Source organism: Eptesicus fuscus, chromosome 16 (genome assembly GCF_027574615.1).
Source record: "Eptesicus fuscus isolate TK198812 chromosome 16, DD_ASM_mEF_20220401, whole genome shotgun sequence".
Taxonomy (NCBI): domain Eukaryota; kingdom Metazoa; phylum Chordata; class Mammalia; order Chiroptera; family Vespertilionidae; genus Eptesicus; species Eptesicus fuscus.
The window spans coordinates 54,676,471-54,689,280 of NC_072488.1; the positions used below are offsets into that span (position 1 = coordinate 54,676,471).

At 42.2% G+C, this 12,810-nt stretch overlaps 1 protein-coding gene across 13 annotated transcripts in view; it reads right to left on the reverse strand.

Moving 5' to 3' along the window:
• The window catches only part of IMMT (inner membrane mitochondrial protein), a 45,789-nt gene continuing 32,979 nt past the window's right edge, over window positions 1–12,810 (reverse strand). For 9 of the 13 annotated variants that reach the window (XM_054728256.1, XM_054728258.1, XM_028131791.2 and 6 more), the window contains 6 exons: window positions 12,376–12,505; window positions 6,703–6,717; window positions 5,179–5,402; window positions 3,067–3,198; window positions 1,547–1,676; window positions 1–936 (listed from right to left, as the gene is read on the reverse strand). In XM_054728256.1, coding sequence (XP_054584231.1) covers window positions 323–936; window positions 1,547–1,676; window positions 3,067–3,198; window positions 5,179–5,402; window positions 6,703–6,717; window positions 12,376–12,505 — 1,245 coding nt within the window. In that variant the 3' untranslated portion in view covers window positions 1–322. Of the gene's footprint in view, window positions 937–1,546; window positions 1,677–3,066; window positions 3,199–5,178; window positions 5,403–6,702; window positions 6,718–12,361; window positions 12,506–12,810 lie in introns of those variants that run through there. The other 4 variants (XM_054728259.1, XM_028131792.2, XM_054728255.1 and 1 more) reach the window with 2 other exon arrangements.

The following is a 12,810-nucleotide window of genomic DNA, read 5'->3' on the forward strand; positions in this document are numbered from 1 at the left end:
TAAGCTACTCAGTTTTCATCTGTTTTATTTAGTTTGCTCCAGGGGCAAAATCAATAATAATAGGGATCACAAACATCATTTTGATTGGCTCACAAGCCTGATCAGTAAAACCTGAAAAACGGAAAATGTTATTACACAAGTTGCAAAGGAAGTACTCCTGGAGTTCACTGACATGATAGCAAGTGGAAATAATAATATAAATGCAACAGGTGTTAACATTTAGAACAGCATTTGTAACCTGCCCCTTTCTAGACAATTCTGGGACCCTGCTGTTAACCCTTCACGTATTACTGTTGACTTCCTCTGGCAAAACTTGTAGGCCTTACTCTTGCTGCACTCTGGTGGTTCCTATTCCTACAGCGCTGGCGTATGCTGTCAGGATTTCCACTATCTGTTTAGTTTCTAGAGTCATCCGGGCTTCCTTGAGCCAGTCCTGCGCCACTCGTCTGGACTCCCCTTTCAGCTGATTGACAAACTTCGCCGCCAGCTCCAGGTCACCATGCTCAATGCAATAGGAGGCATAGGACAGTAACTTAAATGTGTTTATATCCTCAGGGGAGAGCTCCACAGGTGGCTTCAGTTGCTGAGGCGGGAATAGGAGCAGGGACTGCAAGTAGGAGAGGAAGTATTGGTATAAGCTATTTCTGGTTTCATCAATCATTGCTACTCTCCGGGCCAGTTTTTGGACAGCATAGAAACGGGCTCTAAGGGTCTCTTCACTGTACACCCCACGGGTCAGGGACTCTGGAGGGATCGCTGCGGTTAAAGTTTGGGCAAATTCACTATCAGAACAGGTGGCTCTGATGGCCTCGACAGCACTACCCAGCGGGACAGTGGGCAGTTCTGCAGACGCCGTCTTCATGCTGTACTTGAGTGCCTCCACCGAGAGCCAGAGTTGGTGGGCTTTTCTGGCCTCCTCTTCAGCAACTGCGTGACCTATGAAGAAAACAAAGGCAAAGAAAAACATTTTTCTTTCCACGCGACTAAGTTCCTTCTCTCACATGCAGAGAAATGATGTACCTTCAGTAAGCTAAATCCACACATGGGAAAGATGGGACCACAAAGCCTCCTCCAAGCCACCCACCACTTATTTCTGCACCCCAAAGAAACCCATTTTACCAACATCTTCATTGTTAAGATTTCCCTTTCAATGTGGTACGTGGAGGCCTCAACATAACTACGGTCCATTTGGTGGGTGGGACCAGCACATCACCACGACCAGAAACAGGGCTGGAGGCAGGTCAGCACAGCTGGAGGCAAGCACGTGATCACACTGACCTTTTTCTCCATCAGGACACGTGTGACAACCAAAGCGTGTTGGGAGAACTGCCTTGTAAATGGTAAGCTCATGTCTGTCAACTTATTTTAATTTTCAGATTCTTTTAAATTTCCTCTCACAATGCTCTATGTTCCAAATTTACCAGATCTGGGGCTAATTTTCTAACAAATGAATAAAGTTTATTACAGTGACCTCATCTTGGGTGCCCTCATGTCGCTGCATATATCCCACTATCCCCGTAACGATCTAAGAGGCCCGAGGACTCACTCTGAACGGCCTGTTCGATTCCTCTCAGTCTGGCATAGGCAGTGTTTATATCCAGAGTAAAGTTGTCAACTTGCTCCTGACTGAGCCGACGGAACTCTAATTCTTGTTCGGCAAGTTTTTCAGACAGGTCCTACAGAGAAACAAACAGTGCACACGAGAGTCGATGCTTCCACAATGCACATCACTTACTGGCACACTCAAGTCTTCCAGCGGCAGCTTATCTCCAAAAGCAAAGGGGCCTTTTAAGTCTCAAAGTAGTTGTCATGAAACGCCTACATTACGTGTGTGTTCTCAGAATTTCCTAAAACTCCTGATTGATCCGTAGCTTTATACAAATTTACTAATGAAAGCTAACATAAGAGGAGGCAGACTAGCAGAAGAAAGGCTATGAAAATGAGAAAAAAGTTTAGAAAGTAACTGTACTGCCACACAAATATATTAACTTGTATTCAATATCCTCTATATTATAAAGGACTTGAGCAGAAACTAATTATGATTAAAGGTATCCTAATTTCCAAACTTAACCTTTCTGGGAGGTTTCCTCAAATATAAAAATCTAGAAACCACCACGAAATCACAGGAGTTTATGGGGTGAAGCAGTGTCAATTCCCTCACTATGTCCCAGTTCCTAAAAACAAGTATCACCATCAGATGTCCCTTTTGTCTGACGATTGGTTCTGCCTGATGGTCTGCCTTCAGCACCACTGCATCCTAGCACATGGTAGGCACTGCCTTGAACGGAGCTGGCTGAATGGACTCATTGTCAAGTATTAGTGTCTGCATTCCTAAAACCCCTTGTACTAACCCTCCTTAAAGCTCTGAAGGCTCCAAATGACAGGACAGATATAAAACACATGTGATTAATAACAAAGGTACACCTTTATGTAAAAAGGAGCAGTTTTACAATATACAAAAGCCCCACTCCAAGGGTAGGTACCATTAGCAATCTTTCCCCAGTCTTCCATATCCTCAGAGGGAATGCCATTCAAAGCATGTTAAACGGAAAGGAGAGCCCCGGCCGGGTGGCTCAGTTGGTTGTAGTTGAGCCACCCGGCCGGGGCTCTCCTTTCCGTTGTCCCATACACCAAAAGGCTGCGGGTTTGATCCTGTCAGGGCACGTACGGGAGGCAACCAATTGATGTTTCTCTCTCAATCCCTCTTTCTCTCTAAAGTCAATAAACATATCCTCGTGTGAGGATTAAAAATACTGTATATAAATAGCTCAGCCGGTGTGGGTCAGTGGTTGAGTGTCAACCTATGAACCAGGAGGTCACGGTTCAATTCCCTGCCAGGATACATGCCCGGGTTGCAGGCTAGATCCCCAGTAGGGGGTGTGCAGGAGGCAGCCCGATCAATGGTTCTCACTCATCATTGATGTTTCTATCTCTCTCTCTCTCTCCCTTCTCCCTTTCTAAAGTCAATAAAATATTTTAAATATATACATATATAAGTAAATAAAGGAGAGATCGCTGTGAACGGCAAGGGGGAAGGGGAGCCAATGTTTTACAAGAGGTCCTCACCTGTTCGAATTCTTGTTTCAGTTCCTGTTCCTGCACCCTGAGGACATCTTGTAAGTGATCAGTGTGTGCAGCAGTCTGTCGGCGGAGCTGGGTTCTCATTTCATTCTCCATGGCATCTCTGACTTCCTCTACCTGTGAAACCAAACAGTAATGATTAGTCCCCAGGTCCCCACTTACGCTCTTAGGAGAAGACTAGTAACCATGGTGACAGAAGCCTCCATGTCCTGGTCTCCCGTGATGTGCCACACAAGCCTACACATCTTTACTGGTACTTCTACTTCTTATCTGAATCAGAAAGCTGAACGCTGAAAGGCAACTCAAACAAGGTCACACAGTTGTGGCAAAATCTAACTTTAAACAGCAGTCTCTCTGGCTCCAAGTTTGTGTTTCTCCCATACCACCAGGCTGCCTCCTGTACAAAGCAAACACTGTCATTCCCTAATCACACACTCCCCTTGAGAATGAACAAATCCCAGATCATAGGGAAAAAACCACTACAGAGACTTGGGATCAAACACAGCTTCACCACAACCATGTGTGTGACTCTAGGGCAGTGATGGCGAACCTATGACACGCGTGTCAGCACTGACACGTGTAGCCATTTCTGATGACGCAGCCGGCGGCCGCATGCCGAGGATGAAACATTTGCCAAATAATGTTTTTTCCTCAAAGTGACACACTACCCGAGTTATGCTCAGTTTTTTGGCGAAGTTTGACACACCAAGCTCAAAAGGTTGCCCATCACTGCTCTAGGGAAATGATGTATCTCCTCAAGTCTTCGCTTTCTCAGCTGTGAATAACGCCCATGTGAAAAACTGTTAAGAAAATTAATATCTGGCAGTTGCTGAACACAAGAAATTTGTTGTGAATATGCTGAGTCTGAAATGACAGAATCCAGCAGGAGACAAGTGTGCTGCTCTCAGGCAACTAGAAGGCAAGGCAAATATTGGAGCTAGCAACATAAATGTCTCAGGTGACAGGTAATGCTTACACTTCAAAGCCACAGGACTAGATAAGAGCACCTGGAGACAGATTAGATGGGTAGGTTTCAGAACCAATGCCAATGCATGCCGATATCTGAGAGGCTGAGCAAAAGAGGCCAAGGAGTGGCCAGCAAGGTGGGAGCAAGGCCAGAAGAATGTGGTTCTAGTGGAGGAGGGAAGGAAGAGTTTCAAGGAGGAGGGAGTGGTCAGCTGTGCAGCTGAAAGGACACAAAGGTAGGATGCGTAGTCAGGTTCCCAAATCAGCCTATAGACCCCTATTTAACACATGATGTACCCAGACAGAAGACTAAAGAGGAATTCCACCCACTCTTAACCACCAACTACTTAAAAACACTGGCAGAGCAAAATATACTCAGAACCTAACAGAGATTCTCCCAGTACTGCTTTAAGGGGCAGAGGCTGCCTGGGAAAAGGTGAGTTAGATAACCCTAGTACCAGCAGCTTGTTACTACTTCTGCACCTGCTCCACATAAAGGCACTCTGCCAGCTACTCTTTCCCTGGAAGTCCTGACTACACAAGGACCAAAGCTCCATTCAAGAGGTGGTTTGGCAGGACTTACATGTAGTATTTTAGTCAGTGACTGCTGCTATTATCTCGCGAGATAGAGTTAGATTCACTTTAAATGCTAGGCCAGTGGTCGTCAAACTGCGGCTCAAGAGCCACATGCGGCTCTTTGGCCCCTTGAGTGTGGCTCTTCCACAAAATACCACGTGCGGGCGCGCATGTACAGTGCAATTGAAACTTCGTGACCCATGCGCAGAAGTCAGTTTTCGGCTCTCAAAAGAAATTTCAATCGCTGTACTGTTGATATTTGGCTCTGCTGACTAATGAGTTTGCCGACCACTGTGCTAGGCAATCACGCCCTAGCTGGTTTGGTTCAGTGGATAGAGAACCAGCTTGTGGACTGAAGGGTGCCAGGCTCGATTCCAGTCAAGGGCACTTGCCCTGGTTGTGGGCTAAATCTCCAGTGGGGGGCGTGCAGAAGGCAGCCAATCAATGATTCTCTCTCATCACTAATGTTTCTATCTCTCCCTCTCCCTTCCTCTCTGAAATCAATAAAAATTATTTTTAAAAAATATTAGGCAATTATAGAAGTGTTTCTTCTACCTTTCTGTCTTGTTCAGCCTGTATCTCACTCCTGTGGTGTTCTAATGCTTTTGCCACTGCAGAGTCAAACGCCCGCTTTTCTTCCCGCTTCTGTTTCTCCAAGGCTAACGCAATGTGCTGCTTCTCCGTGGCTTTCTGCTCTGCGAGCTCTCTGTTTAGCTGGTCGATGCGACGATGTGCATGAGCAACCAGGGAGTTCAGGTCATCGGTAGATAGCTTGTCAGCTAAACAGAAAACCACAATAAAATGTTAAGTATTTCACCCAAACTACATATCTACAAGGTAACTTGTTTCAACTGGTTATAAAATTTAACTTTAACAACTGTAAAGAAAAGCAAAGAGTAGCTAACATTTAAAAAGAGATTTAGATTCTCCCGTGCAGTCAGAAATTCATAGCTCATGACCAACGACTAAGGTGTTTTCAATCCCAAGCAAAGTAATTTTGGTCAGCTTTCAATATATATTAAGTTCTTTTCCAGGAACCCAAATTAACACTTCTAATCTGAACTAATTATAAATTGGCTTAATAGCTCACCATAATTTTTTCTCTAACGACAAAGCTTACATATGGAATCACTTCTATATTTTCTTTTATAAATGATTATGATTAGTCACAAAAGGCATCCAATAAGTGTGCGGATACTTTTACTCTTAAACAGATGATATTATCTAGGAGTGTGATTTGTACCCAGAACTGTCAACCAGAATCACTTGTAGAGTTTTAAAAGTACTCATGCCCAAAGATTCTGATTTAGGCTTAAACACTCCTTTTCCCCTAATTTCATAATCCAAAAGTATTTTACTATATTATATTAACATAGATTAAGAATTATGGCTCTAACAGCAAAATACAGAATGTGATAAATACTACATGATATATGATTCAACTTTATAATGAGACTAAAAAGCAAAAAACAAAGTGGGGATAAGAGATTTACTGACCAAATTCAACATGTGTAAAACCTTTGTAGATTGATTCAAATAGAACAATTAAAACAACTTTTATAAAAAACGGGATATTTGAACACTGAATAGACATTTGATGATATTAAGGAATTATTACTGTTTTAGGTGTGGTAATGGTATAATGACTGAGTGGATTTTTTAAAATTATGCTGAAAGTATTTATAAGTAATAGAATAGTTGGAATCTGCTTCAAAATAAGCTGTGAAATAGACAAAACTAACCATGTGTTAATCATTGGTGAAGTTGGGTGATGGGTCCATAGGAGTTCATTATAGTTTTCTTCTGACTTTTTACTTTTTAAAATTTTACAAAATAAAAACTTAAAACACACACACACGCACACACACACCCATACAGGTTTCCAATCACTTGGTGAAACATTTTTGTAGATGAAAGAACATGGATGACAAAAATATCCAAATCAGATTTCTCACATGTAACATAATTCTACTTTATATTATTTAGATGGTTTAGTATAAGAATCATAAGCACAACAAAAAGACTTCAGTCTTTTAAGACTCAAAAGCCTTGAAACATAAAAGACACATAATTACTCACCTAGGTCAGAAATAGCTATAAAAGAAAAGAAAAACAGTTTTTTAAAAAGATATACATATTTCAGCTATTAATCATTAACAACTAAATAGAAATATCCCAAAGGAAACAAGAAGGAATGAGAAACAAACAGAAAAACCATATTTTAATATTGGGAAGCAAAATAATAGTTTATTTCCTAAAAATTTAGAGGACTGTAAAACTATAAATCAAGGTAAATTTTAACATCTTAGAAAGTAAGAGGAGTTAAAACGAGTTTTCATTTCTAGGCACTCATCTCTATTTTTGCTAAAGCAATCAATTTAGTTTTTACATAGAAGCTGTAACTCTCACCCCACCCTCCATTGGCATTAGTTCATAAAGTATTTCACTACGACACAGTCCTGACTCTGTACTCAGTACTAGGCTTCTCCTAACATTTCAAATAATTAAGAAGTTGATCTTTCTTCTTTGGAAATCTGAAAACCGTGAGCTCACATGAAAGTTGCACTGGATCTGTACAAATCACACTCAGAGCCAAGAAGGCCCGATTCAATGGTAAGGAGAACTCTGCACAGTTTGGACGACACTCCCCGCCACGGGCACAAGCACCGCGGTGTGGACAGCTGCCGGCAGAGGGAACCACAGCTCTCCTGCCTCTCAGTATGAGCTGCTTACATCCTGGGTATGATCCTTGGATCCAAAAAGTTCAGGTACAGGTATTTCTCATCCAAAACAACTCTTAATTTCAGCCACTTAATCTGACATTCAACCAGAAATCTGGTTAGAAATAATACTAGTAAATGTGCCTATATATACTAGTCTTGAAGCAATAAAGGAGATACTCCCTGGGAGTACAATTTACTGCCCGCACCCTGTCCTCCCATCCCGGCAACAGCGCGCTTCCTGATGGCTCCCCGGCTCCTTCCCCACGGCGGTGTTTACCATTCATTTTGTTATACTTTTACATATGATGCATCCTTAAACAATATATGGTTTTGTTCCACACGTTCTTAAGCTTCATAGAAGTGATATTCTACTCTATGTATTCTTCTGCAACTCTTTGTTTTTAACATCTACGTTTGAGAGACAGAGTTCTGGTTCATTCATTTGTACTGCTATATGTGAGGCACATTGAGCTGTTTCCAGTTTTTCTGCTCTTAAAAACAGTGCTGCTAAGAACATTTTCACGACTCTCCTGGCACCCATGTGAGTCTTCTAGATCACATATCTAGGAGTTGAACTGTTGGATCAGGAAGTATTCACATAATCAACTTCACAAGATACTATAAATTGTGGTTCAACAAATCAATCGCTAGATGACTGCAATGATGTTTTATTCCTATTCTTCATTTTCAGTGCTCCTGGCACACATACTAGGAGGCCCCTATCCCTCACCCTCAGATTACTCCAACAGCTTTTAACTAGCTTCCTTGTCCTTAGGCATCCTTCCCTACACCCTCAACCTCATAAAAATGCATTTTCCTCCTTATTACAATCACATCACTTCTCAAAAACCTGAAAGGCAGAGAGAACAGTGAGGCTAGTGGGTAAGAATGAAATCCTGGCTCTATCTCCATCGTTGGGCAAATTACTTAACCTGTGTCTCAATTTTCTCATCTATAAAATGGGCATAACAAAAATACCTCATAGGACTATAGTGAAATTTAAATAAGTTGATACCAGTGAAGCAATTAGAACCCAGTGCTAGACATAAACTAATGCTCAAGTGTGGAGAGCAGCTACAGCGTTTGGACAGGTTCAAGCCTGGGACTAATGAGAGGGCACGATCCACTCGTGACAAAGCCACGTGCAAATCCCAGTACAATTATAGCCAAAGGCCACAGTAGTAAGCTTGAACCTATGGTCCAAACCTGTGGTCCCACGTGGCTGAGTGATATGGGCTGCGGGAGGTGCAGCAAGTAAACAAAACTTGATCAGGTGCATGTAACTGAGTAGATTCGAATCACACGAGAACGTTGGAAACATCTTGACCACTCCCTTACTTTGCCTCGTGAAAATTGGCTATAAAATAAACTCGGCTTGTAGTCTGTGGCACTGTTGCTAGCTCTCCATTAGAGAGAACAGCATCCCTCCCAGACCCAGCTTTCTTCTCTTGTCTGTCTTTTCTCAATCCTTCACCGCCCCCTCTCAGGCTCACCAAACCTGGTTGTGCTGGCACGGCACGCTGAGTATGGGGAACAGGGGCTGAGTTCAGGCTGGCCCATAGCCGTGTTGGCACGGCACATTCAAGAATGTTAGCTATTATTTTATACTAGAGGCCCAGTGCACAAATTCGTGCATGAGTATCACCAGGACATTTATAACTTAGGGAAATAAGACTAATAAGAGTAAAATAACTGGTAACACAAACTAGTACTAACATATTTGGGATAGGTCTTAAATGAGCTCATATTCCAGAGGCGAGCATATCTATTAAGGGCTGGGATAATCATGGAATACTTCACTATCTCCAGAGTTACACAAAAACTCAGTAACGGGGAGGAAAACTGTGGCTGTGGGCACGAAAAAGGAAACTTCACCAGAGGCCATTTGTCCCTTTTAAATTTTGTATTATGGGAATATGTAATCTTTCGGAAACTGCCAGGCCAGAGTGGCTCAGTGGTTAAGAGTTGACCTATGAACCAGGAGGTCGTGGTTCGATTCCTGGTCAGAGCATATGCTTGGGTTGCAGGCTCAATCCCCAGGGTGGGGCATACAGAAGACAGTTGATCGATGATTCCCTCTCATCACTGATGTTTTTATCTTTCTCCCCCTTTCTGAAATCAATACAAATATTTTTTTAAAGTTAAATTAAATTAATAAAACATTAAATGGAGGTTGTGCAAAAAAAAAAAAGAAAAATCCAGAGATGGAATTGTAGGGGACTTTCCCTTTGTACATGATACATTTCTTCAATGCCATGTATTTCAATCTCGTTACTACTAACATTCTGGCCAGCTAATTCTTTGTTGTGAGGGGCTGTAGAGTGTAGGTTATGTAGTAGCATCTGTGGCCTGTACCCACTAGATGCCAGTAGCAACCCCCCCGCAATGTGGCAAATAAAAATGTCTTCAGACATTGCCAATGTCCTTCAGGGAAGGTGGGGTAACAAAAACGACCGGGTTGGGAACAACTGCTTTAATGTTTTCATGTTTTACAATGGGCATTTTCAAAACCAGCGAAAGATTTTTTTAAAAGTTCAAAACTTCACTCATACAACTTAACAAAAGGAAGATAAACAATCCAATAAAAAAATGGACAAATGATCTAAGTAGACACTTTTTGAAAAAGGACATACAGAAGGCCGTGAGACATATGAAAACATGCTCAGAGTCACTAATCATCCGAGAGATGCAAATCAAAACAAGAATGAGGTACCATCTCACACCTGTCAGAATGGCTATCATCAACAAATCAACAAACAAGTGCTGGCGAGGATGTGGAGAAAAAGGAAACCTCGTGCACTGCTGGTGGGAATGCAGACTGGTGCAGTTACTGTGGAGAACAGTATAGAGTTTCCTCAAAAAACTAAAAATGGAACTCCCATTTGACCCAGTAATCCCACCTCTAGGACTATATCCCAAGAAATCAGAAACACCAATCAGGAAGGATATGTGCACCCCTATGTTCATAGCAGCACAATTTACAATAGCTAAGATTTGGAAACAGCCTAAGTGCCCATCAGCAGAAGACTGGATCAGAAAACTGTGGTTCATCTACACCAGGGGTCCTCAAACTATGGCCCGCGGGCCACATGCGGCCTGCCGAGGACATTTATCTGGCCCGCTGGGTGTTTTTGCCGCCGCTGCCTGTCCTGCTTAGCAGCTGACTCGTCCCGGGCCCGCAGTGCGCATGTGTGGAATGTGCGCCGCACTCTCCGACTCCCCTCCAATGGTCTGAGGGACAGTGAACTGGCACCTCTGTTTAAAAAGTTTGAGGACCCCTGATCTACACAATGGAATACTATGCCGCTATAAAAAAGAAGGAACTTTTACCATTTGCAACTGCATGGATGCAACTGGAGAGCATTATGCTAAGCAAAATAAGCCAGTTAAAGAAAGATAAATATCACATGATCTCACTCATATTTGGGATATAATGATCAACATAAACTGATGAACAAAAATGGATCCAGAGACAAGGTGGCACTGAGCAGACTGTCCAACCTCAGGGAGAAGGTGCGGGGGGTGGGTTTAGAGATCAACCAAAGGACTTGTATGCATGCATATTAGCATGACCAATGGACACAGACAGTAGGGGGGTGAGGGCATGTGCTGGGGGATGGGAGTGACGGGGGGAGGGGTTAATCAGGAGAAAAAAGAAGACATGTAATACTTTAAACAATAAAAAAAATCTGAGCCAGACATGCAAAAATTAGCAGAATTTAGCCTCGTGAAACCAAAGGCAGTATTTTAAATGAGAATGGAAATTCCTAGGGATAGCACTCATAACTAACTCTCCACAGACACAGCCTGTCCCTATCCTGCCCTTTCAACCTATTGCATTTATTTCAGCCACACTGTCTTCCAATGTCACAGATACACAAAAACCAGTAAGTAAGAATTTCAAAAGGATAAGATAATGTAATGTGGTAGAGTGACTTCTGGAGTAAGATGAAGAGGGAAGGCCTCTGGGGTGATAACAGTTACCTCAATGAAGCACAGCCTTGGAGAAATTGAGGAGGGAAATGTGCAGAAGTGGCTTCACTAACCTGCTTGGGTAGTCTGTCCACACTGCCTTCTTGTGCAAACAAGAACCACTGTTCCCAGATTGAACTACGTGTGTTTCTCCTGCTTTTATTTTTGTCTTTAACATGAGTCTGTTATCTCCTTAAGTCAATAAACTGAATTAAAAATACTAAATGTCTGAGTTAATTTTTGAAAGCCTTATCATTAAAGCTGCCTAGCTGGCCACAATGCAGACAAAATCCCTGCACTGGTCTTTTTTACCTTAGCTCCTTGGACCAGCCACGGTTCCATGATTCAACCTTGACACCTTAACGCCAGTTCTTCAGGTCCTACCTGATGTTCAGTTTCTAACAGACACTGACATTTAAGAAGTATTTTGATTTTGTTGAGACTGGTAACTTCTAATTCTTACTACCTGCAGAGCACTTCAGGAAATGAAATATATTCCCTGCAGGTACACTGTGTAAGTGCTTAACCATCAAAGTTCCCTGCAATCTGAGCCATTTGCCAGGCAAGAGCCTCACAGCCAATTCCCTTCTCACTGCAGTGTCCCTGGGGGAGTTCTCAACCACAGTGTTGTCACACAGCAGTAAGAGGCACCTTAATTCATTATGAAGATTTTTAAAGTACCAAAGGTTTTGAATAATTTTACATATATATGATATTCTAACAGAATCAAGGTTATAATATCACTCTCACTCACTTGGATATCAACAAAAAACAAAAACAAAACAACTTTTTTCTTTTGAGTAGCAGAGACCAGATTGGAATCAAACACTGGCTAGAACTTGTGTTCACTATGGCTAAAACCATGAGAGTACTGTCACAGGTGTGTTACCTGTCACACCAGTGACCAAAATACAATGTTGAAAACACTATACTGTATGCCAAATGAGATATGCATGTCAGAGGGGTTTGGACTAGATGAATGGAGTTGAAGTCAAATTAGTCTATCGGTTGTTTAAAAATGAAAAAAGAAAAGTGCCAACACTTCAATTATACTTACTCATTCCTTTCCACCCAGGCAAGACTTGTGGAGTAATACTGTCCAATTCTCGCTTAAAGTCATCGCGGGCTTGGACCACAAGCTCATGATACTGAGACACAACCTTAGCCTCAGACTGAGCTGCTTCAACCTGAACACACACAAGGGTTACATGGTTAAAGTGACAAATACACGTTCTAAAACACAGAAGTTATATTCATCTATTTCTTTACATTTGGTTGGGAATAAATAAACAATATATAGAAAGAAATCTAAAGCTCAGGAAAAGAAACATAAACCATGTCTTTGTTTCCTTCTAATTCTATTCCAATACCGCGGGCAAGCCCTCTCCCAGCCCACTGTGCCCCTGCATCTCTTTCTCTGGCTCACAGGAAACTACCCACACAGATCACAGGTGCAGAGGAAGGTCTGCTACAATGGAAATTTTCTGTAAGT